This window comes from Diorhabda sublineata, chromosome 11, assembly GCF_026230105.1.
Source record: "Diorhabda sublineata isolate icDioSubl1.1 chromosome 11, icDioSubl1.1, whole genome shotgun sequence".
Classification (NCBI taxonomy): domain Eukaryota; kingdom Metazoa; phylum Arthropoda; class Insecta; order Coleoptera; family Chrysomelidae; genus Diorhabda; species Diorhabda sublineata.
Genome location: NC_079484.1, coordinates 8,850,493 through 8,877,695, shown reverse-complemented (window position 1 = coordinate 8,877,695; position 27,203 = coordinate 8,850,493). Strand labels below are relative to the sequence as shown.

The following is a 27,203-nucleotide window of genomic DNA, read 5'->3' as shown; positions in this document are numbered from 1 at the left end:
CTCAAAGTAAACAAAAATACAAAATGTCAAAATTCTTGATAAGTGATAGAAAAAAATTGTTTTTCTGCGTATCTCTCCAAAATATACATTTCCTGGCTTCATTGTAGGGAGCAAAGTCATATTTTTCCTCCCTAAAGTCATGGAATGGCAATTATATTATTATTATCATAATAAATACATATCTCTAAAACCCCTAAAACAAATCAGGCACATTTATTTGTCTGCTATAGAACCGGAAAATGTAGAACCAGTTGGTTGGAAAAAATACTACTGCTAAAAAACCTAAAAAAAATTGCGGAATTTTTAAAACTGCCTAATGCCATTAATTATACCGGACATAGTTTCAGAAGAACTAGTTTATTTGCATATTTTGGAGTAGAAATTCTTGCTTTAAAGGCTTGTACACACTAGTAGACATGTTTTTGGTCCAAGAGATGTGCTAAAGTTTGTCTATAGACCAATCCTCGTCTAGGGGCCTGTTGCAAGAACAAAAATCGTAGGTCTATGGTCTCCCGACAGGAATAGGAGACTTCATGCAACGTTAGACATGTTGCGCAAAATATTGACAGTATGGACGTCAATCGGAGCCTGGAGACGTCCCAGTCTGTTGCGTGCTTCGACTGTTTTCGTGTTCGGCTCTTGGTTGGGTTCTTTATTTTTTGTTCATACCGCGTTTTGTGAAGGTGTGGTCGAGCGAGGAGGTTTTAAAACTGATTGAAAATTTCCAAGCATCTCATCATTGTTGATGGGATATTCAAACTCTCGACTACAAAAACCCGATAAAAGGAAATTGGCCCTGGAATCTTTGGCTGCAAAGCACAATGTGACAGTGGCGGAGGTTGAAAAGAAAATTCATAATCTATTTAGGTTTAATTTGATATATTATACCTACTGTCATGCAAAGTATCTTTCCCCATTGTTGATTATACTGAAGTCTCGACAAATCTATCGCAATTACCCCATGCTATTCCCGAAGGCAATATGAATGTTGGATGTACTCCAGAGGGACATAACCGTTTATATGAGATGGTCGAATAAGCTGCAGAAGCTTCCAACTCCAGTGTACTTAAATAACTAGGACAGTATCCTTGTTTATTCAAATTTTTTTACCAGCCACACTTTTAATCCCTCTTCCTAATAATATATGTTTTCTTGGCTTAATTTTACCTTTTGTGATACTATAAATAGAATTATGCGAATAACAAGAAGCAAAGCGTTTGACGCGTTCATTGATTCGGTTGTCAACACCACTTAAAGCTGTAAGCCAAAACAGTCGTAGCCATTTGGGTACCTTGCACTCTCCTTTGTTCAAAGATTCGCTATCGACATAATCTGGTAATTTGCAGATAGTTTCTTGTCGGATACTTGCGTCACTGTTTTGTACAATTATTTTAAAACAGTATAAACTGAAAATTAGACATGTGATAATCGGTTTTCAATACCCCGTGAATTTTCCGACTTTCCGCTGTAACACTGGAAAAACGCGGCCTGAAATTTGTCGGAAAACAATACATTTTGATTTAAATAAAAATTTACATTCAATTTAACTAAAGATGAGTATGTGGTCATTGGTTTTCAGTACCCCGTCATTTTTACAGATTTAGGTCGTTAACACGTCAATAGCGAAGAACTTTTTGTCTAAATTCGTATTTTAGATGAAATTTGCAATAAGTTAAGCAAAAAAAATATTGGTGATGAGTTTTCAAGACCCCGGGAAATCGTCCTATTTTTTTCAACAAAAAATTGAACAAACAGTTTATAAAAATGGAAAACTTGCTCTAATAACAATAGCAACGTTTTGGATACAAATATTGTACACTCTATCAGGAAATTTGAATGTTTTCACAACAACTGTCATTATACTTTCGTTATTTTCAAGTTGTATCTTCTCCTACGTTCATTCACAGTCACATTTTCCGTATTCGTCCTTTACTTTGCATACCGTATTTTCTAAGTCATCTCTCTCGTTTGACATATCACCTAATCATCTGCAAATTGGAGGTTGTATAAATCATCGTCGATTTCCATTTCCAAATTGCTAGAGTTTTTGAAATATATATTTTGAAAAGTGTTGATGACATGCAGCACCCTTATCTCAGGCCTTTGTTGACTGTGAAGGATTCCGATACTTCATTTTCGATTTTGATTGCTGATTCAATAACTTTATATAAGCACTTAATGGTCTTTGTGAGATTATGGTTAATGTTGGTATTCTCAAGAACTTCTCATTATTTTGATATTGGTATGTTATCATAGGATGAAAGCTCAGATACAAAATGAAATAAGACAAATGTTTGTAGATAGTATTCTATTTGGAGTTTCTCGTGGACATATACGCAAATTTGAAGAGGCTGTGCACTGAAGAGTTAAATTGATTTGTTTACAGTAGATACATATATGTAAAATTTAAGTCGTCGAACTTATGTCCATTTTGTTTTGATGTAGAAAATAATTGGTTGAAAATATAAACAATAATATTTCTGAAATAATTGTTGTAAACATTCTCTGTACTGTAATGTTCACGTAATATTTGCTTAATTCTACGTAGATAAGTACAATGTATTTTTATACTGACAAATGAAAAATCGCGCGATAACTTTTTGCCGAGTTCTCGTTGAAGATGATCAATGAAGGTTTTGTCTTTGATTATGAAGATTATTGTAAGTACTTATTCCATTATTTTCTCTAAAAATAAGTTATTTTTATTCCGGTTGAAAATAGAGTAGTTCACTATCTGAAAATTAAACTTTATTGAAGTTCAAGTTGTCGTTTTTGTTCGATTTACAAATGTTTTTTTACTGCCAATGCACTCCACTATAACAAATTTATACACTGCCCTAACAAGACAAAGGAAAAATTTTTTATGAGAGACTTTTTCGTAAAATAAGGTTCCCAACGAATTTTCACAATAGAAAACACGTTTTTTGGCATTGAATAGTACATGTTTGAAAAGCTTTAACATTCTTCTATTCTTACAATTAGACATAATCGTCGTTTAGATCAATTCCCAAGTCCTAGAAGTCTGCCGAGTCGCGAATACAGCTTAAAACCTCTTCTTTGAACTCTTTGGTTGTGAAGTGCGTCACTCCCGAATGTTTCTTCAATTCAGGAAAGAGATGGTTATCACTGAGGGCTAAATCTGAGCTATAAGATGGGTTTGAGACAGTATTCCATCCAAATCTGTAAATCTGTCTTTGAATTCCCTGCATCATTTGTGTACATGTTGCACTGGTGTGTATATTAATTGGTTAGCATATTTTGAGTGATATATTCGATGCCTGCTCTAATATTATTATTCATTTCAACCAATGCTGAATATAAAAAATAAAAAAACCCCATACTCCCATAAAACATGTCATAAATAGTAAAGTTCGGTGACCTCGGAGGCCAGTGAGGTCCAGTACGGCCGATCCATCTCTGAGAAAGCTAACCTTACATAAAGTTCTGTTGATATATGAAATTATTTTTAATATGTTTCCAAGTGAGAGATAGTTTTCTAATAGTGTTTTCGGCAAAGGAAGGGGGCCTTCATAAAATGTATTCCGTGAGATTGCACAAAAATAATTAACTCTTTGAGAGTTCACCTTCATATAAATCTGTAGTACTTGACTTGACTACACGCCAGACAATGTCGAAGGGATGTTAAATTAAGGTGGATTTTGCGGCCTACGTCTTCATTGGACTCACAGGGGCAACTTTTAAAAACACTGAATTGCTTGTACCATCTTCTAATGCTCAGGACTTTAGTAGGATCAACATTATTTGTGGTATGAAATTCATGTTGCAAGGGAATCCCAGATTCGCATCTAATAGAGCATACGACGTCTGGCTATTAAATAACAAGACTGCGCGCCTAGAGGGCGCCATAGATGAGTGAGGTAAAAAACAAGTAGTGTTTTGGGTATCTAAATATCTTGTCTATGCACGTTCCAAAACACGTTTCCGTCACTATTATAGTATTTGTGCAGTAGCGGCTTGAAACGAACGTGTTTTTTTTTGTACCGAAAACCATATGTGACGAAAAACATGAGCAACGTATCAATCTAAAATTTCTCGTTAAATTGGAAAAAAAACTTCGACTTAGTGTGCTATAAATTGTTGCAATTGGCCTATTGGAACAATTATCTATCTCGTGCGCGTATTTTTGAGTGGTGTAAGCGCTTTAGTGACGGCCGAGAGATCACTGAAGATGACCAGCACCCAGGTCGCCCTGTGTTTGTTTCAAACAATGACCAAAATCAACTAAATTTTGCGATCAAATCGTTGAATGAGCTTTCGGATGATTGCCGAGGCTGTAAACGCCAATAAAGAAACGGTTAGAAAACTTTTATACGGGGAATTACACATGACAAAAGTCTGTGCGAAGCAAAAGCATTTGGCCAGTAAGCGCACTTCAGTGTTCGAACACCCGCCCTACTCATCAGATTTGGCACCGTATGACTTTTTTGTTTCCGAAGATAAAATCTACTTTGAAAGGGACCCGATTTGAATCGATGGAAGTGGTAAAACAAAAAACGGCAGAGCTCCTAAAGACGCTCACCACCGCACTGCTTCGATCAATGGAAAAGTGAATGGTGAGGGGAGGGGAGTATATTGAAGGGGAACACTCGAATGTAGAATAGTTTTCATAATAAAACCCTTTCTTGTAACCAGTCTCGTTATTTAATAACCAAACCTCGTATATCTCTATCGTACAGACGACATTTTGACAACTACTGAGCTGGACGTTGACAGATGCTCATTACTTCTATCTAGCGGAAACCACGTGAAACTCTAAATCTCCCTTTTTTTAACTCTATTTTGTTTGGTTAAATTTATACCAGAGGATTTTTTTAAACCATATTACCGGCTCATATTTTTTTTGTTTCGTTGGTATCAACGAAATGAAATCAACTCATATTTTATATGTCCTTACCAATCATTTTACACATTAGAGTCACAATGGAGTTCTAGAAATCATTCATGTTGGCATTTAGTTTCTTGATTGTTAAATATCTCGCAGATTTACACGTTTATTTTTCAGATAAATGAATGAAAATATAATTAAATAAATTGTGTTATTAAGTACGTATCATAATATACACAATTTAATTTAATTGTCCTTGAAGGATTCAGTAATATATAAAGATTGTCGTTAAACGTAATAAATTTTAGAACAAAGTAATTTAATTTTTCTTCTAATGTTGACATTTCTTTTTTTTTTTTTTAATTAAAACATTTCTTCTTATAAACAGCGATGTCCAGAAGTAAATAATACAATGCTCAGAAGTGCCAATTTTTGTATACAGAAGAAAACTCTTTACCTTTAAACGAAATTTCGACAAAAAAATAATTTTTCACGAAATAGAACTTAGATATAATATTTTTCACCAACTTAATTTCAATTTTTCACCAAATTAAAATTAGAAAAGCGAATTTTACCAAATCAAACTCAGTGGACAACTATTTTATTAAAATGATCAGAAAAGCTAATTTTTTAATTAATCAATCCTAAAAAATTGAATTGGAAAAACGAATTTTTGACTGAATTATACTTGCCAAAATAAATGAATTATACTTGCAAAAATAAATTGTTGACCAAATTTCGCCCAAAAAAAAATTTTTTCACGATATAAAACTCAGTAAAGAAAATTTTCGATTACGTTTTAAATAGAAATAATAATTTTTCACCCACTTTTAAAAAAGCGAATTTTTCACTAAGCTAAAATTGGAAAACCAAATCAAGCTTAAACTCAAATTAAAAAAATACTCAGAGAAGCAAATTTTTGATTGAATCAACTCTAAAAAAGCGAATTTTTCACTGAACTAAAATTTGGAAAATCAAATTTTTGACTGAATCATACTCGGAAAGTAATTTTTTACCAAATCTCACCCAAAAAGAAAATTTTCACCAAATAAAACTTTGAAAAGTGAATTGTTTATCATATTTAATATGAATCCGAATTTGTAATGAAATCAAAATCATAAAAGAATATTTTTGACCAAATTAATCTTGAAAAAGTAGATTGAATAAACATATTTGTGACCAAATTAAAATCCTATAAACGTATTTTTGACTAAGTGGATTTCAGGAAAAGCAGATTTTTGACTAAATCGAATTTGTTTAAGAAAAATGTACAATTTTGAAGAAACTATACTCATAAAAACCATTTTACCACAAATTGAACCTAATAGTCGAGTTTTGACCAAATTAAACTGAAAAATGTGAATTTTTAATCACAACAATTTAAGAGAAAATCAAATGTTTGACCAAAATCAAATTAAAAGACAGTATTTGACCAAATTAATTTTAGAAACGGGATTTCATTGAAAATTTTTGACTGAAGTTAATTTTTGTCCAACTCAAACCTATAAAAAAAGAATCAAACTTCTTACACAATTTATATTCAGAAAAGCAAATTTTTACTAATTTAATTTCAGAACAGGAAATTTCTGATCAAATTTAATTAAGAAAAGATCATTTTAAACCAAATTAATTTAAAAAAAAACGAATTATTCACCACAATATAAAATAAATAAAATAAAAAATGATTTTTTCCAAATTTCAATCACCTAAATATAATTGGAGAAATTAATTATCGATTGAATTGAATATCAAATTTCTGATCACATCTCACCATTTCACCAAATTAAATTAAGCTAATCAAACGCAGAAGTCAAATTTTTATCAAAATATAATTAAAAATTAAATTTTTTATCAAATTAATTCCAAAATTTTTGAACGAATTAAAATTAAAGAAACAAATTTTTGCTGAATCACATTCGCAAAAATAATATTTTTATCAAATTTCACCAAGAAACAAAAGATTAAAAAAGCCATATTTTCACCCAATCGAACTCCAAAGTCAACTTTTTCACTCAAATACACTCAGATTATAACGAAACTGTACTCATAATTATAAATTCAACTCAAAATTAAATTTTTGTCTAAATTAAACTAGGAAAATAAAATGTAAAACTAAATTTTTGTCCAAATGATACCTAAAAAAAGAACTTTTCACCACTCAAAGCTTTGTTCTTCATTTTACGTTGAAAAACTATGTTTAACAACTATAAATGTCTGATTCACTACTAACAAACATGAATGAAAATCCTAAAATTAATTGGCGAATATTTATTTTTGTGCTAGTTGTTGCCGGGAGGAATTTGTAGTATTTAGGAAACATTAATAATACAGATTATTTCATAAAGCAAATTCTACTATACTATACAAATATATTTAAATTCCTACTAACTACCATTTCTACGTGGGTCTGTACAAGGTACAAAATGCTAAAATGTATAGAAACCTTTCCTCCTTTTGCCGCTACACTCTCAAGTGCCATCCATCTTTTGCTGAACAGTACTCAACATTCGATTCAGTGCTCAGTCATAATTTTCCAGTATTTATACTCAGAACTGTATTTGTTAGAAAGTTTGATAAAATTTTCTCCTTAACCCACTGTAATTAATTAAAAAACAACTATTTTTTTAAGATGAAGAAGAATCAGTTGACCTTTCTTCGCAATTGGAAACTTCTATAAACGTCGGAGATCATGTTTTTAGTCAAATGCAAGGTGATTTAGATCAGCAGAGGTTATTAGGAGAGCGACCATACGATGACCCTTTAGCAGACATTATGGTTAAAGAGATACAACATCAAGAAAGGTAAGAATTTGGAAAAAAGTTGGTTGTATAAATCTGTTTTAACATCCTACTGTATAATACGAGGTCTGGCTATTAAATAACGAAACTAGTTACGAAAAAGGATTTTATTATAAAAATTATTCTACATTCGAATGCTCCCCTCCAATATATTCTCCTCCCCACACACCTTTCCATTGTTCAAAGCTGGAAGTCTTCTTTTGTGAGGGCTCTAGGAGTTCTGCCGTTTTTTGCTTTACCACTTCCATCGACTCAAATCGAGTCCCTTTCAAAGCAGATCTTTTTATAACCTGAGCAGACCCTTTGACGCAAAAGCTTTTGGTCAGGAGTCGGTTTTATGGCACCAACTCCGCACAAACTTTTGTCATTTGTAACACTTCGTGTAAAATTTTTCTAATCGTTTCTTTATCGGCGTTTACAGCTTCGGCAATCATCCGGATGCTCATTCGACTATCTGCATGTACAATTTGGTTGATTTTGCTCACTGTTTTCGGAGTTGAAACAGTTTACAGAGAGACCTGGGCGCTGGTCATCTTCAGTGCCCTTTCGGCCCTCACTAAAACGCTTACCCAACTCACTCACACGACTTATTGAGTGATGTATTAAGTATAGTGGTGTGAGGAAATGAAGCGATTCAAATTAATAAAATAATTAACACAGATCTAGCCGAACATGATAATTATAAATTATTTAATGAGGTAAACAAGAACATCAAACATACTGAAAATGAAAATAAAGATTTAAGAAATCCATAAAATTTATTTTATGCGGTAGTTCCACACATTAAAAATAAACATTAAATTTGAATATATGAACAAATGAATATCAATTATCAAAACATTGAAAACCTCTTTATCTGATTTTGCTTTTATTGCATCTCATCCGCACAAGGTATGCATTCTCGTAAAAAAATCGATCTGAATAGAAACAATAATTCTAAATACATTTTCCTAGCACCTGCTATAATCCACGTTACTGATATCGATTCCAGTCATATACGTTAATATTTCAACTAGAATTCATATTTTATTCAAAACGTTTGGTTTCAGTCTGTCAATCCGTTAAATTTTTTTTAGTCTATATGGAGAGTTGAATCGGGTTGTTCGTAAATTGGCTCAGTTAAGCATTTCATTTATTTTCATTTACTAGTATCAATATCCAAAAAATGTTGTAAATATTGTAATAGGATAGTTTTTAATGACAATTTGTCAGCTATGATTAAACAAAAGTGTGATGGAGAAGACAAGAGCAGAACAACAAGGGTCGATGAAATGGAAAAAATTTTCCCCAAGTACAAATATTTGAAAGAGATGAATTTTCAAACTGCTTTTTATATATGGATAAGAAGAGCAAGGTCTGTAGTATTTTCAATTATTTTTTCTCTATTTTGTAATATTAGATTTAAGCAATCAATTCTTGGACCAAATTCAATTTTTGACGTAAGTAAACGAAGTTTTGAGCGACCTAAATTCAGAAAAATCAATTTTTGATTATAAAAAACTCAGAAAAGCAAGTTTTTGACGTAAGTAAACTTGAAAAAACGAATTTTGTTGGATCTTAACCAATTTATATGTATAAAAAAAGCCGTGAGCAGCAGAGCTCCATCACGAAAGTCGAATGAAGAATTTAACTAATACACAAACAAATCTTCCGATAAAATGAATTTCTTGGAAATGATATCAATTCTCAATCTTATCTCTTTATATGGAAAATTTGCTATTCCTCAATAACTTTTCATTTCACAAGTTAACTTTCTCTCTCGAATGAAAATTCATAATTTCAATAGACCCGGTGGTCTCGAACCCTCTTGTTCAATTCCAATTGACAACAAAGAAAAAATTGTCATACCGACAAGAAATTTCGAAAATGGGAAGTAGAAAAAATCACCCTAGCAACGATCATACTCTTATTATTCATTAAATAGGAGGCGGTCCAGTTCAACAATTACAACGATCAAAATGATTTTGGGCGTTTTGTGCTAGAAGAACTGAAGAAGAAAACTTTGAACTTGAGAAAGACAATTATTCAACATTACCCCTATTGCATGCGAAGTTCGAACCCTCTAGTTTAACTTTTCCTGGCCAAAAAATAAGAAAATATAACAAAAATTACCATAAAATGGAGAGGGGTGGAGATGGAAAGTTTCGAACTTAGACAGGAAATCATCTCGCAACTAATTGAACCTACATGTGAAATTTCTTTTTTCAGTCGCTTTTCGTTTGACCTACAGAGGTGAGCAAAGGTCAAAAACCACTTTTTTGCACTGCGACCCCTCGAAATATCCATTCATTCATTCAAAAAGCCATGTATGCTAATTTTGAACCAAAAAAGTATCCACCTTTAATAACTTTTGTAATACTGGTATTTAGAAAAAATCCAAAAACACGTCAATTTATGTTGGAAGGGGCAAGCATTATGGCTTATTTAAACTTACTGGAAAAGCCACCCCCTCACCCCTAGCAGCGTCCCCTTTATTTTTTTAAATTACTTGTCATATTTTTTATGTAAAATTTGGATACTCCTCTTTGAGCTGATTTCAAAAATGTATAATACTTGTAGGTTAAAGTGGTTAGTTTATGAGATAAATAATTTTTCTTTTAAGAGCACAAATTTTACTTATTATTTACTTTCACCTTATTTGCCTGTACTAAAATGGGTTGTACAACAATTTAAACTCTTTAATCTTTTTAACTGTGCTATTTATTATGAAGTTACAATAAGTGTTCAAAATGAGTACCATTCACTTCCATACAATGGTATAATCTATTTTGAAATGCCTCTCTGACATTGCTTAATACGGCTGGATTTAATTGTCGACATTCATTTTCTATCCTCTCTCGTAAATCATCCAGAGATTCTGGTTGGGTAGCATAAACTTTTGTTTTTAAATACCCCCATAAAAAGAAGTCTAGGGGTGTTAAATCCGGTGACCTAGGTGGCCACTCCATCATCTGCCCCCTTCTACCTATCCAACGAGCGGGGAATGTTTCGTTTAAAAATTGTCGGACAGGCATAGCATAGTGTGGGGGAGCTCCGTCTTGTTGAAATACTAGTAAATCTTCGGAAAGGTTATCATCATTTTCTATTATTGTTGTAATACGTGGGTCAACCCCTTCCCTGAGTAACTCAAGATATGATTCACCATTTAAATTTCCGTTGATGAAGAAAGGTCCGACAATGTGGTCACCTAGGATACCACACCAAACGTTTAACTTTTGGGGATGTTGTGTATGGAATTCACGCATAATATGTGGATCACTTTCAGCCCAATATCTACAATTATGCCTACTTACTAAGCCATTTAATGACCATGAGCATTCATCAGAAAAGCAAATATTGTTTAACAATTGTGGATTGTTATTGATAATTTGCGTCATTGATTCGCAAAACTCTAGACGACGATCAAAATCATCTTCATTCAACTCGTGCACCAACTTAACTTTGTATGGGTGGTACTTGAATTTATGTAGAACTCGGAAAACTGTAGAAGATGAAACACCGATCGCTCTACTTATTGTTGACAACGATTGGGGTTGTTGAGCCTCTAAGCTGACTTGCCCTAAAATTGCCACTTGGATTGCTTCGTTATTTACGAGTTCCTCTCGCTTATGCACTTTATTGCAAACAGACCCTGTTGTGGTAAATTTCTCCATCAGTTTAATTACATACTTATGAGTTGCATGTCTTCCGTCAGGTAATTCGTTAAAAATTCTAGCAGCAGCTCTTTCACAATTATTATTTTGGTAGTATAAACCTACAATTTCAATTCTTTCTTGCAAAGAGTAAACCATTTCAGAGAAACAAAATAAATAATGTATCAAATTGCACTATCAATAGTGACTACAAATTCTAGTTGACAATGTCAAACTTTAATAAAAAGTAGAGTTTTTTGTTGTTTGGATTTTTTAAGTAGAATAAATAGCACAGTTAAAAAGATTAAAGAGTTTGAACTGTTGTACAACCCATTTTAGTACAGGCAAATAAGGTGAAAGTAAATAATAAGTAAAATTTGTGCTCTTAAAAGAAAAATTATTTATCTCATAAACTAACCACTTTAACCTACAAGTATTATACATTTTTGAAATCAGCTCAAAGAGGAGTATCCAAATTTTACATAAAAAATATGACAAGTAATTTAAAAAAATAAAGGGGATGCTGCTAGGGGTGAGGGGGTGGCTTTTCCAGTAAGTTTAAATAAGCCATAATGCTTGCCCCTTCCAACATAAATTGACGTGTTTTTGGATTTTTTCTAAATACCAGTATTATAAAAGTTATTAAAGGTGGATACTTTTATCTGAAAAGCACTGTATATATATATATATATATATATATATATATATATATATATATACTACAGACATTCGAAAAACCATCATAATCGTGTTCAGGAGGTCTCAAAACGTGGGAAAAATGATGTGCCCCCCATTTTTCTTCTAGTCATGCATTCAAGGAAAAATTCGACTAAAAATGAAATTCGTTCAAATTGAATTCAGAAAAGCGGATTTTAATCAATTTAAACATAGAAAAATCATTATTCGATCAAATTATACTGATAAAAGTGAGTGATTTTTACCAAATTTAATTTTAAGAAAACAGTTTTTAATTAAATTTGGGTAAACTTGAAAAAACGAAGTTTGATCAATCTAAATTCAGAAAAAACAATTTGTGAAAAACAAATTTCAGAAAAGCAAGTTTTTCCGAAAGTAATAAGCCAAAATTAATTTAAAAAAGCGAATGTTGGAAAAAACGTGAGGCCTCCAATTCAATACCAACGATGCGTATCATTGCTTAAGTGAAAACTTTTGACGTTATAAAAATAGTTACATCGCAATTTTTTGGTTTTCTAATGAAATGAACTTTGTAAAAGTTATATATATATATATATATTTTTATTTTTTTTGGGTCTTCGGTCCAGAATAATGAAATACGTACAAAAACACGTGTGTCCAAAAAAATTTTATTCAGTTAATCTTCAATTTTCAATAGTAAAATTATGAAGCCTATTACGACGTCTGGCTATTAAATAACAAGACTGCGCGCCTAGTGGGCGCTATAGATGAGGGGGGTAAAAAACAAGTAGTGCGTTGGGTATCTAAATATCTTGTCTATGCATGTCCCAAAACATGTTTCCGTCACTATTATAGTATTTGTACAGTAGCGGTTTGAAACGAATATGTTTTTTTCTCGTGCCGAAAACCATGTGTGATGAAAAACAGGAGCAACGTATCAATATCAAATTTCTTGTTAAATTGGTCAAAAACTCCGACTGAGTGCTACAAATTGTTGCAAGAGGCTTATGGGGACAATTCTCTAATTCCCGCGAGTGTTTTTGAAAGGTGTAAGCGCTTTAGTGAGGGATGAGAGAGCGCTGAAGATGACCAGCGCCCAGGTCGCCCTGTGACTGTTTCAACTCCGGAAATAGTGACCAAAGTCAACCAAATTGAGCATGCAAATTGTCGAATGAGCATCCAGATAATTGTCGAGGCTGTAAAAGCCCATAAAGAAACGGTTAGAATAATTTTACACGAGGAATTACACAATACAAAAGTCTGTGCAAAGCTGGTGCCAAAAAATGACTGACTCCTGACCAAAAGCTCTTGCGTCAACGGGTCTGCTCAGATTTCCTTAAAAAGTTAGAAAAAGATCTGCTTTGAAAGGGACCCAATATTTATTCTTTATAATAAAACCCTTTTTCTATGTTTACAAATTCACTAAAAACGTTCGCTATTGATGCCTACCAAACAAATACTAAACAACGTGACGCATTCAAATTTGAAATGTATGCTTTATAGATTGTGTATTTTCTAATACAGCGGTATTTTTCAAGCAACTACCACCATCTCGAGGTTAGGCCAGGTATTTTTGGTACCATAATCGTAAATATATAATTTTGTAATGTATGCACTCACTGATCGCTATGGACGATCCTTGTTAATCGAACTTTAACTTTTTCCTATATTAAACAAAAAAATCTTATATAAATACGATTTTTTGTCCTAGGTGTACATAAAAAGTCGATTAATTAAATTCATCAAAACTAAATCAAATACCATTTGTTAAATACGCTGATTCCTCAAATCTAAATCTAAATCATATTACAAAAAGTCAAGATTTCGTTTACTAAAAAATGCAGATGATTTACAACTCATGAAAGCATGTAAAAATTAGTTTATCTTTCAGTAAAGATTTTTTTCAACTTTGAAGAGAATATTTTTATTAAATAACTTCTCGCGTTGGTTTTAAAATATTTAGGAGTTGATAAACTACATTTGCTTTAATGTAATGAAGTCTCTCAGTAGTTATAGGAACCAATCTATTTACACAATAATAACCAGACTCTATTTCTGTATGTCTATTCCGTCTTCATAGAAACACATAGAAGACGCTCTATTCCCTACATTTCATCTACTATTGATTTCTAAAGTTCACAGTAGGCTAAAAATAGAAACCTATATGAATATACGTAAAATGTTCAGGCATGATAACGTTGAAAAATGAAAAGTCAATAGTTAGTTTTCCGAACAAAAAGTTTTCTAATGACAGCACACAGATTCAATAGCAACGAAAAATGTTAATGACGGTAACAAAAAAGATAAACCAAAAATAGGACTGCGAAGATAGTAACATTGTAAAAGTTTTTTATACCCATAGTTCAGATGTGCAAAACTTTTGATGATTTTTTATTCTATCGGATTGTTATTAACTGATAAATAATCAGTGAATATTCAATAAAACTTTGAACGCTTCCATGTAGATTCTCGTATTTATTTTGACGGGTTACCGGGAAAAAATCATTCATTTGTGTCTTGTAAGGGAAAGTTCTTAAACCAGCTCGGTCAAGAGAGGGGGATAAGTTCAAATACTGAGCCATGTGACAGGTGGAGGAGGTGAGAGCGAAGCTACGTAGTTTTTTTCAGATAAAATTTTGTTCAAGAAAATGATTTCATTCGGTACACAAATGCTAATTTTTTAAGAAGGATTATGAATACATTACATTAAATATAATGAAATATCAATAAATTAATTTATTTGAGAGTTACATACATTCATGTTAAATAATATTTATTAGTAGTAACAATATATCGTATTTTATGACTGATTTATCATTTATTACTAAATATTTATTTAGTCGTATAATACATTAGAAAACTGTTCGTTAATTAAATTGTATGATATATTAATAAATTTTTCCATCAATATTAATTTTAAATTATGGGTTACTTTTATATACTCTGTGAGGTAAATACACTACTTAGTGGCTTGATGAGGAAGATGTCATCGTACTCGAAACAAGTCTCCATGACGAGAATGCTTCATTGGCTTCATATAAAGAAGCCACCATTTGATAAATATGTAATAGAAAAAGTAAAATATTGTGGAATTAAACCACGTAGCATCACGGAAAAAGCTAAGTCCATATAAGGAGGGGTCCCAAAAGGACTATAATACGACCACGTGGCTTATTTACGCACAATTTTAATCATTGAAATAGAACGGTTACTGTAAGCTATCCATTGTTCAAAGTACAAGCAATATTTCTTACTTTTTTATGCTGAATTGTATATGCGAGGATGGTTCCAGAAGTACCTGGCCCTCCTTTTAGTCCATACACTTTTCCCAGCGAAGTTCAATAAGTTTGATTTTATAATAAGAATCTTCAAGCTCCTTTCAGTGGGTTCCCATAAAACTCTCATTTGATAGTTTTTCCTTCTGCAAGTTAGTCAATGAAGATCATCCTATGCGCATCCCAAAAAACTGACGCCATGACCTTGCCTGCAGCTAAAATGGACTTCGCCTTCTTTGGACCCGGTTCTCCCTTTTCAGTTCTTTGTTTTGATCGTTATTTTGTTTCCGGTGTGAAGTGATGGATTCACGTTTTATCCATGGTTTGAGGTGGCGCAAAAATTCTGCTTTATTTCTGTGAAACATTGCTAAACACTCGATCTTCATGACGCTGTATTAATTCCATTGTGAGCAAACGCGCATCTTGCGCACAGCTTTCTCATGCCTACTATATCTGATAGCTTGCGCACTTTCAGTTGACGATCATCCTTTATGGGTTTTATCAAACATTTATGGAGTCGTCACCTTAATTGGTCGACTACCACTATGCTAGTTTTCCCAGCCTCATTCAAACTCTGCTACCCAATATTTTACTGTTGATAACGAAGGAGCAGTCTCATCCAGTCTCAAATACTATGGGGTCCTGTTAGTAACATAGTTCGAATACTATCATGGAGCAAACACGATGAACCAGCACAAACCACATCGAAAGCTGAAAAACAACAAAAAAGCTCATGCTGTCAATTTGGTGGGATAACAAAGGTGTTGTGTTTTTTGAGCTGCTTCCAAAAAACCAAACGATCAATTCTGATGTTTACTGTCAACAATTAATGAAACTGGATGAATCAATCAAAGAAAAAAGGCCAAAATTGACAAATCGGAAAGGTTTAGTGTTCCATCATGATAATGCAAGGTCTCACACATCTTTTGCAACCCGTGGGAAACTATTGGAGCTTGAATGGGAAGTGATGTTACATCCTCCATATAGCCTTGATCTGGAACCATCTGATTACAGTTTATTTTGATGTTTTCAGAATTCTTTGAATGGTCAAACTTTCACAAATGACCTTCAATCGCACCTGGTTTAGTTTTTTCCTGACGAAGAAAGTTTGCTGATAGGATCAGAAATTTTATGAGCGCGGAATTAAGCTGAAAGAAAGAAGGCAAAAGGTCATTGAGCAAAATGGAAAATATATAATTGTTTATAAACTATTCTTTGTTAAATACTCAATATATCGATTTACAAAACGAACATTTCTCCTTGTGAAGTTTTAAAACCCAGCATATTGACGTTCTATGACAAGTTACTTTTCAACAATTCTTTATTATTGCATTTTTTCATAATGTTTTTAATTCGTTATAATCAACACACTTATATTGATTGATTATTATCCTTTTTAACGCTCTTCAGTTGCTTTTGGAATAATGTGGCCAACTTCCAGTTCTTGGTTTCTGAGCCACAAATGCCGTTGTTTTGTCTGATTTAATGAAGTTGCGAACGGTAATCTTGAGTTATTGACACTATATGCAATTTGGAAATCGTTTCGATCCTCTAAATGCAATTTCTCCACTCCACGTGCTATTTTTAATAGAGTAATTAGCAATAACATCAATCTATTAAAAAATAATTGAAATTTTAAAATCGGCTTCTTATCAACGTCAAATATTGTTATAGAAAGACCATTCAACTCGGGTCTATTCACCAAATATTACCCATTTTATAACGAAAACCATTTCAACATAAAAACTTTTCAAAATAACTTCGGCGATTTTGTTATTTGTCATATAACATTCATATAAACGAAAAATATCAAATTACAAATAATGTTTTGAAATAAATTCACAAATATAAGGTTTCGTGAAGTTGGGCCAGTTGACTGAGACGAGACTCCTACATTTTTGAAAATTGGTCCATAATTTATGATAACCCTCTACTAAGACAAAATATTTACGCATATTACAAAATAACTTCCAACCGTTTTGATTCAGATCGTGTGTTTGTTAGGTTTGACGTCAAGCTGCGAGTCAAATATTTTTTTCGTTTCCATCGTACTCACAAAAATTTCAAACATCAAATTAGAATATGTGGATTTAGAGAATTTTTACAGTTTTACAATTAAATCGAACAGATACCATTTCCATTTGAGTGCAGTATAAAATAAATTTTACATGCTATGTCATTTAATTCAAAAGTAAAGTAAATATTGATCAATTAAAATATAAATCTTGAATCAAGATAAGGGAGCAGTTTGCTCTAATTATAATCATTATAAAATTAAATCTCATGCCATTGACGAAATATACGTCAACACATTTATTACAGAAGATTTTAAAAAAGTGATTTTATAGAAGGAATTACTAATCTGGTGAACAAATATTATGTTATTATATAAGGTATTGTGATGTGCATTTCGTTAAATTTTAAACAAAAAAAAAATATGGAAACCAAATTGAAAAAATAATTTTTGAATTGAAAAGAATTCGGCGATATTTTGATACTTGACGTAGCTTTAGGGGCGGCCCTACACTGTAAGCTTGATGTTTATGCTGCCCATATTAGAGGTGGTTTCTAATCTTTTTTCTGAAATGGACAGGACATTCGTAAAGTAGATGCTCTGCTGTCACCATATCTTGCTCGCAGAATCTACAGCTATCCTCCTCTGCCACGGAGCAGGAGACTGTTAGAAAACCGACTAACAGTTTAATGACGTTTTTGAGCATCTTGAGAAGCTTCTCAGATTTTTAAGAGGCGCTAAAAGTACCCGCTCTACTAATCGCAATAAGTAAATTGGTCGTGGGTTTTCATATCGGAAACAAAAAGAAAAACAAATGGTGCACTGTATTTTGGCTAGTTTTTTATTCATAAGAAACATTTTTGATATAATAGTATAGTAGAAATGGTGAAGGTCTAATACTTCAACACCAAAATTCATATAATTAAAATCGAAATTTTTGTCAACGCAGTAAGAGAGAGAGATTTGATGGGTATATTTGGTTTGGATAACGAAATGTTTTATAGAGGGGAAGGTTTATTGGAATTGGCCCTGATATAGAAGCTGCTCCTCTGCAGGGCTGGGTTTGTGGTAATTGTTTTATGATTGAGCTGTCCTGGCTGAAAAAGGAAGAAAACGGACGACCAAATGCCGAGTTTGAGAACTCCAGCCTAGGTTAACGGTTTTTTCTGGGTTAACTCAGTGGAAATAATCGTTATGACTAATATTTTATTTATATAGTTAACATCAACATATTTGGGAAAACTCTTTTGATAGAAATATAGACATACTACTGGGTGAATAAGTTACAAAATCCAAAATTAATATTATTATCCGACAAGAACTTAATTTGTTTCCTTGGCATATATCCAAATATAACTTACACTATCATGATTCTCTCTATATTTTCGAAGAAAACATGCTTTTTGTCTATCAATTTTTGTTCGTTCAATGCTCTTCTGTTGTATAATTTTGACAGTAGCATGAAAAATGTAAAACTACCTAATCTGTATAGCTAAAGGAAGAAATAATCGAATGTTGCATTGAACGACTCGTTAAATTAACCATTTTTGTGACCGAGGCACGTTTTACATGTCATGATTAGCGACCCTTTTCGATATGCAGGTATAGAGTTTACAGTGGCGACCAATTCACATCCGACCTTTCAAGTTGATATTTTATTCGTCTTTTGGATTGTTTTATGCCTGGAGTGTTTCTTCAGCAAGATTTCATCGGATCCTGTGGCCATCGATTCAGTTCGTTGTTGGTGTGACATCTCATGAGGAACCAGTAGGACTCTAGTCCCTTTTTTTGTACGGCTGACTGTTTTTCACTGCTTGGTAAAACCTATTTTCCTGATAGCTGCAGGAGTGTTACTTTGTTTCTATTAGTTATTGCTTTTAGATTTTGTTTACACTCACAGGCTAGCTTGAAGTGGTCTTCAAGACCTTCAAGGCCACTTAGTTATTAGAGCAAATGTAAATGTGCTTTCTAGTGAGGTTTCTATATAAACAATTTACAACCTTGACCACATATATTTCTTGCGAGGAACTCTAAAGAATAAAACTTGCATTTTGGCTAAAAAATGCCCAATCCAGTTCCTTTTGCTATCCTCGAACCAACTGTGTATCAGAGTAACATGTAACCTGATGAACTCGTTCAACAGCCAAATTGTACACGATAATAATATATCACTAGCTATATAGGCGAGGAGCCACCAATCCTGAAAACTCCGTGATCACGGATTCTGATATTTTTAATAAAATATAAAAGTTAACGTTTAGACGAACAAGATTTGCTTGGTCGGCGTGGAAATATTTTAATTAAATTATTTATTATTAAATTTCCACAATTTTTTTCCGTCATCACGGATTTTGATCAATCTTATATAGAATTTTGTGTAAAATATTATGTTCAACATGAAAAAATCCGGCCGAACGATGATTTTAAGACGGAAAGATCACGCATACCTATTTGAATGGTGTGATAAGGGGTAAAGTTTATCCATTATCACAGAAACCTTTTTTTTTAATTCACATTCATAACTTGGTAGACAGATTTAGTCCAAAGATTTACAAATGAAATGTATAACGTGAAAAATAATGATGTTAATGTTTGAATTATTCTTAAAATTTTTTGCAAGTACAACCGACAAAGAAACATTTTACAAAGGTATGATAAATTTCAATTCAAATAATATTCCATCGTGCTGGAAAACTTTAACGTAAAAAATATTACGTACCATTTTTGTAAACGCAATGTGGCAAAATGCTACTGAACCTATTTGTACATTATATGATCCAACAGAATGTGGATGGCAAGTAAATGAATCCAGTAAACTCGAACCATTGTGGTACATTGGCCCATCGACACCGTTAGAGGTTGAGGAAATATTAAGTTGCCAACAGAATGAGGAAGAAAGCAAAGAATCAGAAGAAGAGAGAAATGATAATGATATAGATGATTATTGATCAATAAACTTGAAGTGAACATATTTTTTGTATCAACCTTCGTTTATTATATAATCAACCCAAATAAAAATTTTCCTATATTTCCTCTTTTCCATATTAATTAGTATAATAAATAGTTAAAAACTTAAGGAAATAACAGTATAATCCTCACTCACACGCAGTTTGTAAGCACGCATAACAAGATAATTAAAAAAAAGGTTTCCATGCTAATGGATAAATTTTACCCCTTATCACACCATTCAAATAGGTATGCGTGACCTTTCCGTTTTATAATCATCGGTCGGCCGGATTTTTTCTTGTTGAACATAATATTTCACACAAAATTCTATATAAGATTGATCAAAATCCGTGAAGACGGAAAAAATTATGGAAATTTAATAATAAATAATTTTATTAAAATATTTCCGGCCAATCAAATCTACGCCGACCAAGCAAATCTTGTTCGTCTAAACATTAACTTTTATTTTTTATTAAAAATATTAGAATCCGTGATCACGGAGCTTCCAGGATTGGTGGCTCCTTGACTAATATCTAAATTCGCTAAAATAAAGTTCAAATTTAATACACTCTTGGAAAAGGTGTTTGGTTCTTCGAGTTACCTATTTTGATCCGATTAATTCAGTCTATACCACACTACCCTCCTTTAATCCATCTCAATACGAGCCTTTCAGAATGAATTTTTCTTTTATCAGAACCATTTCATGAAACCCTCATTAGGGTGATTTATTTCCGAAAAATTTGTTTTACGGTGCTAATCAAAATATTAATCTAGATATAAAAGTTTTATTATTTAAAATGCATCTCAAAAAATTGTTTTTCGAGACACTATTGGAATGCTTGAACGTCGTCTACGGGGTAAAAAACAGTAATAAATCAATGGTCCAAATGCATAGCATGTTGACACAGACATCCCATTCGAAGTGGTAATCACTGACCGCCAATCATGGGTCAATAAAGATCTTCCGTAAGCTCGAAATGCATCTCATCTCATTTTTTCCGGTGCTCAATCAAAATATTAATCTACATCATCAATTATAAGTACTAACAATTTAAAGTTTCGCCTATTAAAATGCATGTAAAACATTTTTTTTTTCAAATTTCTAATACTTCTCACTTTTTACAATAAGGCAAATCAGTTTGATGGACCTTATGGGGAATTTTGTGCTCTCCGAAATCGCTTTAGAGTTTTTTTGTGTAATTCGCTCTGATTCATCAATAGAAAAAAAATTTTTATCAAAAACTGTGCTCTAATGACTCCGGCTGCTCTAAATTTTTGTACATGCATTTCAAAGGTTATATTTAAATTTTTAGTACTCAAAATATACAACTCAAACTTGATCAGAAAAGTTTTCGGAAATGCATCATCTTACCCTATATCCTGCATCAAAATGTCCCCATCCCTCGCCGAAATAAACCAACGAGAATCTTTCTCTGATGAGATGCATTTATTGACCCATGATTGGCGGTCAGTGATTACCATTTCGAATGGGATGTCTGTGTCAACATGCTGTGTATTTGGTCCATTGATTTATTACTGCTTTTTACCTCTATCGATTCTAGAAACCGTAGACAACGTTCGAGAATTTTCGTAATGCGTCTCGTACCAGATTCTTCAACTTCTGCAATCCACCGCACATATGACTTCATTATCTGAGTAAAATCCTCAACTAAGCAAGTGTTCTTTAAGTTTTTGAAAGAGTCAGTAACCGTTATTTGTAATGTAATGTAAAACTTTCGTCATGAACATTCAATTTTGAAATTGTTAATAATTATTCAAGATTATCATCATTTGTACTTTCGCTATATATCTAGTATTATATTTATATATTAATTTGCAGAGAGAGAGACAGATTCGTTGGATAGAATTTGATTGGATAAAGAATTTTTTTATAATAGTAGGGTTTGTTGTAGTGGGCCCTGATATATGAATTGCCCCTCTGCAGGGCTGGGGTTGTGGTGATTGCATGGGGTAGTGTTTGCTAACTTTTTTGGAGGCAGCAAAGAGAAGATTTAGGATTTTTGGCTAGTAAAAAACGAAAATAGACGGTTCTTCTTTGTTGTTCTTTTTTTATTTTTTGAAAAATTTGTTTTTAAAAGGGCGGCTGCGTTATTCCCTATCGTCGGCCATTTGGTTAATTTGCAGTAAATTATATTATTATCTAGTAATTCAACAGCTTCAGTATTATCTCCATGAACGTGTAATTAATTTACAAATTCATTCTGTACTATAAAGAGAATCACAACCGACAGCTTTTATCCCAAATTACTGTTAATACCAGGAGTAATTATGTTAGGTTGACATGATTGGTAGGTTAATTCAACAAACATATAGTAACGGGAAAATGCATATGGATTTTCCAAGAGTGCTTCGTAATTTTCTGTACACGGAAAATGACAGAAAACTCATTTATATTGATTCTTAAGCCGCTGTGATAAATTGTACCTAAAAACATTGACAAAACTAACATTTACGGATCTGTCAGTGACACAGATGCGGAAGAATATCGAATACTCACCAACAAGGAAATTGAAAATCTTTATAAAGCACCAAACATTATTCAAAAACTAAAAATGCGAATACAGTAGGCTAGAAAAGAGAATTTTGAAAGTAGAATTGAAAGAAGCTTTCAAGCGACCCCGGGGATGGCTGAGGTAACATGAGGAATAATTTGAGCTTAAGAATATAAACAGGAAGTGACAAACTGCTAAAACCCATAAACAACTTTCGACATCCTTTTAAGATTTAAGTACAAAAATAAATTATAGTTTACAAAATAAAAAAATAACACACTTTTTGCAATAATCCAACTAAAAAGTAAAAAATTCTTGGCATAAGAATGAAATTACTGATGTTAATTCCACTATTATAAAAGCTTTCTATGACATTTTCAAATTAACTTTGCGTTTTGTAACCAATAAATCTGAGTCTGATTCCCAGTCTGGAGGCTGCACGCATGATTTTCTGAAAATCATTCACTGAGTAGAACTTCCCTTTTCATTATCCCTTTCTCCTTACTCCTAAATCCTCATATCCTTATTTACCTAATTCACTCAAAAATAGTGATATTGAAAATTAGTTCTCGATGTCACTCGTTCTAATTTTCTACCAATTTCTTTCCGAAACGTTTTGATTGTTGTATCTCGATTTTGTAAGTCTGAGACTGCGTGCTTACGTTGTTCGAGCATTAGTTGTATCTTTCTTACTCTCATACAAAGGTGACAAAAAAAATTACGAATGTAATCACAATAATCAGATATTTTGATCGAATTATTATTACATTCATACAAAGTTCGAAATGGCTCTCTAGGATAAGATGGACGGTAGTGTTTATTCGGTGAGTGAAAAGTGAATGCGGTACGTGCGAAGTTTGAATTAATTCTCATCGCTCTAGTGTAAAAACTAAAGTCATTCATTAATATACAGTTAAAAATAATAGAAGCATGTTAATAAATATATGATGGTGTTAAATATAAACCAGAATTATTGAATAAAAACGCGAAAAATCTAGTCACTTAAGCACTGGATGTTAGACTGTCTGTTAAGAATGGTAGAGAATATCTGGGACAGCGTAACCCCCCTTTCTAGAGTACTTATAGCCATGAGCGAGATAAATGTAAAATCATGGTTCGATTCTAATAATCTCTGTCTCAACGTTTCTAAAACTAAAGTTTTATTGACTACCATTGACGTCGTTGAATCTGTAAAATTCTTATGGCCTGTTGTGGACATTTCCTTGAAATTGGAGTTACTTATTTCCAAATTACCTAAAAAATTAGTTTCCTCTCTCCAAAAGAGAGCTGTTAGTTATTTACTCGGAATAAACAGCAGGGATAACTTGAAAGGGCTTCTTTAAAAGATTAAAAATTCTTACTCCTCCGTTTGCCTAATTCGTAAGCACGCTTCTCTAATTTCGGATAGGTCGTTGCACGGCTATACACCTACCTACTTCACGTTCAGAATTAGTTAAGGGCTCAGTATTTTACAATGCAAAAAAATGCACAATCACTTGCCAATTGGAATCAAATCGATATAATCATTTCCCATTCCGCAATAATTTGAAGGCAAATTTACTGGAAAGTGCCTTCTACTCTGTAAAAGTCTTCTATTCTAATAATAATATTTAATTCAGAGCATGGTGCATAATGGTTTTATTTTGCTATGGACTTATATACTAATTATTACCTATTACCTGTAATTTTGTTACTCATTGTGGTTTTCTTCTGTATATTGAAATTTTATTTTATTTGTAGCTTTATTTAGTTTTTTTTTATGTTTGTTTTTTAGTTTTTACAAGCTTTTGTCTACAAATTGTAACAATGTTTTGGCAATAAAACATTTCTCTCTGTCTCTATTCGTTTTTTGATCAAAGATAATGTAAAATCCGTGGAAATTTATCGAGAATTACCTAAGCAATTCGGAAATGAGTGTCTCTCCAAGACTCAAGAGAATGAATGGTGCTCCGCATCCAACAGTAATCGATATGAAGTAATTTGTCTTTAATTTTTTAACGTCTTTTGTTAAAAACTTTATTCAAAAACAGCTTTTAACAACCCCCTATGTATCAGACAAACATATTGCTGTCTACATAACTTTTCAATGGACTAATTTTGGTTTAATAAATTTTACCTAATTTTATTATTTTTACTTAACGCAACACAAATTGTGAAATTTCTCCATATATTGCCTCTTGTCAGAAGTTTTTTTGATTAAAAATCACAAGCACTTCATAATAGAGGTACCTGAACGTTGGGCTGAATAAGTTGAAAACAACGTCGTTCTGTTTAAATAAATTAATTAAAAAATAGATTAGAAAACGACATTTAATACCACCCGATATAAAAAAAGTTAAATTTCGTGATTTGTGGTAATTAAGTATAATTAAAGTATTAAGGAATTAAAGGATTGTTTTTTAATTCACCTGAAAAAGTAAACAAATAAAATCTCGCATGTGCGCCAGCAATCGTATCATCGTGACATCAATTCATAAACAGATTGAATCCCAGGTGGTGGTCATATATGCTGGGAAACGCAACGCAACAGTGATAGTGCAGTAGCTACTGTAAACGGTCGTGTTTTATTAAAACGCCGAAACGTTCTACTCGCGATTTTCATTACCGTATCAAAAACGTTTTATTAAAATTTCGGTAATAATAAATTTTAGTTTCGGTCAATAAAACATCATTTCCTAAATTATGAGCTTTACGTAAAACTTACTTTAGTTAAGAATATTACTTTTGGCAAAAAAGTTTTAAACATGGTAGAAGGACTTGGAGATTCTACTAGTTTATTTTCCACTATTACTAATTTATTAGGATGGACCAGCGAAAGTGATATTAACGATGTCGATGAAAGGTAAAATTAAATTTTACTCGTAAATTAAAATCATCTGTAAACGCTTCGATGATTTTATTTTTTGATCGGATATTTATTCCTTTGTATTCATAAGGTTGGGATGGATACGGGTTTTGTTAACATACGCTCTAATTGTTTATTCGTATAAATATAAATGTAATTTGAAAAATTTCCACCCTTAATACATTTCCTTTTCAAATGGTATAAATTTTTCGGATTACGATCACTTAGAAGAGATAAATATTACGATTAGAATGTTAGAAGGGTGGAAGATCGAAGGATTTTTTAGCATGATTCAAAAAGCAGTTATATAGTGACTGTAAGACTATAGTCTGTATTTGTTACATATTCATCGATGTAATCCACTTACGATTTTATTATTTCGGTGCACAATTATGGCATTCTCTGTAACAATTTGTTTGGTTCCATTCGTTTCTTAGTATATTCTAAAGATGTGAGGTGGAAGTAGGTCACTGCTTTCTGACTTCCCTGTCCAATTTGTCCCACTACAACTCAATCGGGTTGAGGTCGGGCGACTATGATGACAAATCATTACTTTCATCATAATCTTCCTTTCCAATTCTTTGAACAGAAATACTAGGAATCGTTGTCATGTTGGAAGATACATTTTCCGCCGATCAGAAACATTTTTTTACCTTCTTTTATCAAAATCCCTTCAATTTACCAGATTTCCAATCATCCTTCCTCCAAACCATCACCAATATTATATATAGATCTAACATCCGTTTTTCCTTTGACCTGCTCACAAACACACTTCTCTTAGACACAAAAACCTCAAACTTTGACTGATCACTTCTTAAAACTTTCTGTCATGCGTTTCTTTAAGCAAAAAATTGTTCAATAAATGCTTTGATAGTATTCTTAAGATTCTTTAAGCAAAAAATTGTTCAGAAAATTGCTTTGGTAGTATTCTTAATTGTCTTTAAGCAAAAAATTGTTCAGGAAATTGCTTTGATAGTATTCTTAAATTACTTTAAGCAAAACATTGTTCATCAATTGCTTTGGTAGTATTCTTAAGTTTCTTTAAGCAAAAAATTGTTCAGGAAATTGCTTTGGTAGTATTCTTAAGTTTCATTAAACAAAAAATTGTTCAGCAAATGCTTTGTTAGTATTCTTAAGTGTCTTTAAACAAAAAATTGTTCAGGAAATTGCTTTGATAGTATTCTTAAATTTCTTTAAGAAAAACATTGTTCAGCAACTGCTTTGGTAATATTCTTAAGTTTCTTTAAGCAAAACATTGTGCAGCAACTGCTTTGGTAGTATTCTTAAGGTTCTTTAAGCAAAAAATTGTTCAGGAAATTGCTTTGGCAGTATTCTTAAGTTTCATTAAACAAAAAATTGTTCAGCAAATGCTTTGGTAGTATTCTTAAGTGTCTTTAAACAAAAAATTGTTCAGGAAATTGCTTTGATAGTATTCTTAAATTTCTTTAAGCAAAACATTGTTCAGCAACTGCTTTGGTAGTATTCTTAAGTTTCTTTAAGCAAAAAATTGTTCAGCAATTGCTTTGGTAGTATTCTAAAGTTTCTTTAAGCAAAAAATTGTTCAGCAATTGCTTTGGTAGTATTCTAAAGTTTCTTCAACCAAGAAATTGTTCAGTAAATGCTTTGGTAATATCGTTAGGACACTATTACCTGCTATACAATTTAGTGATAACTTCA

At 32.3% G+C, this 27,203-nt stretch overlaps 1 protein-coding gene across 1 annotated transcript in view; it reads left to right on the top strand.

The window, feature by feature from the left end:
* The window catches only part of LOC130450236 (protein GDAP2 homolog), an 87,211-nt gene that overhangs the window by 41,343 nt on the left and 18,665 nt on the right, over positions 1-27,203 (top strand). The window contains exon 8 of the mRNA XM_056788525.1: positions 7,476-7,647. Within this exon, the coding sequence (XP_056644503.1) occupies positions 7,476-7,647 (172 nt within the window). The remainder of the gene's footprint in view (positions 1-7,475; positions 7,648-27,203) is intronic.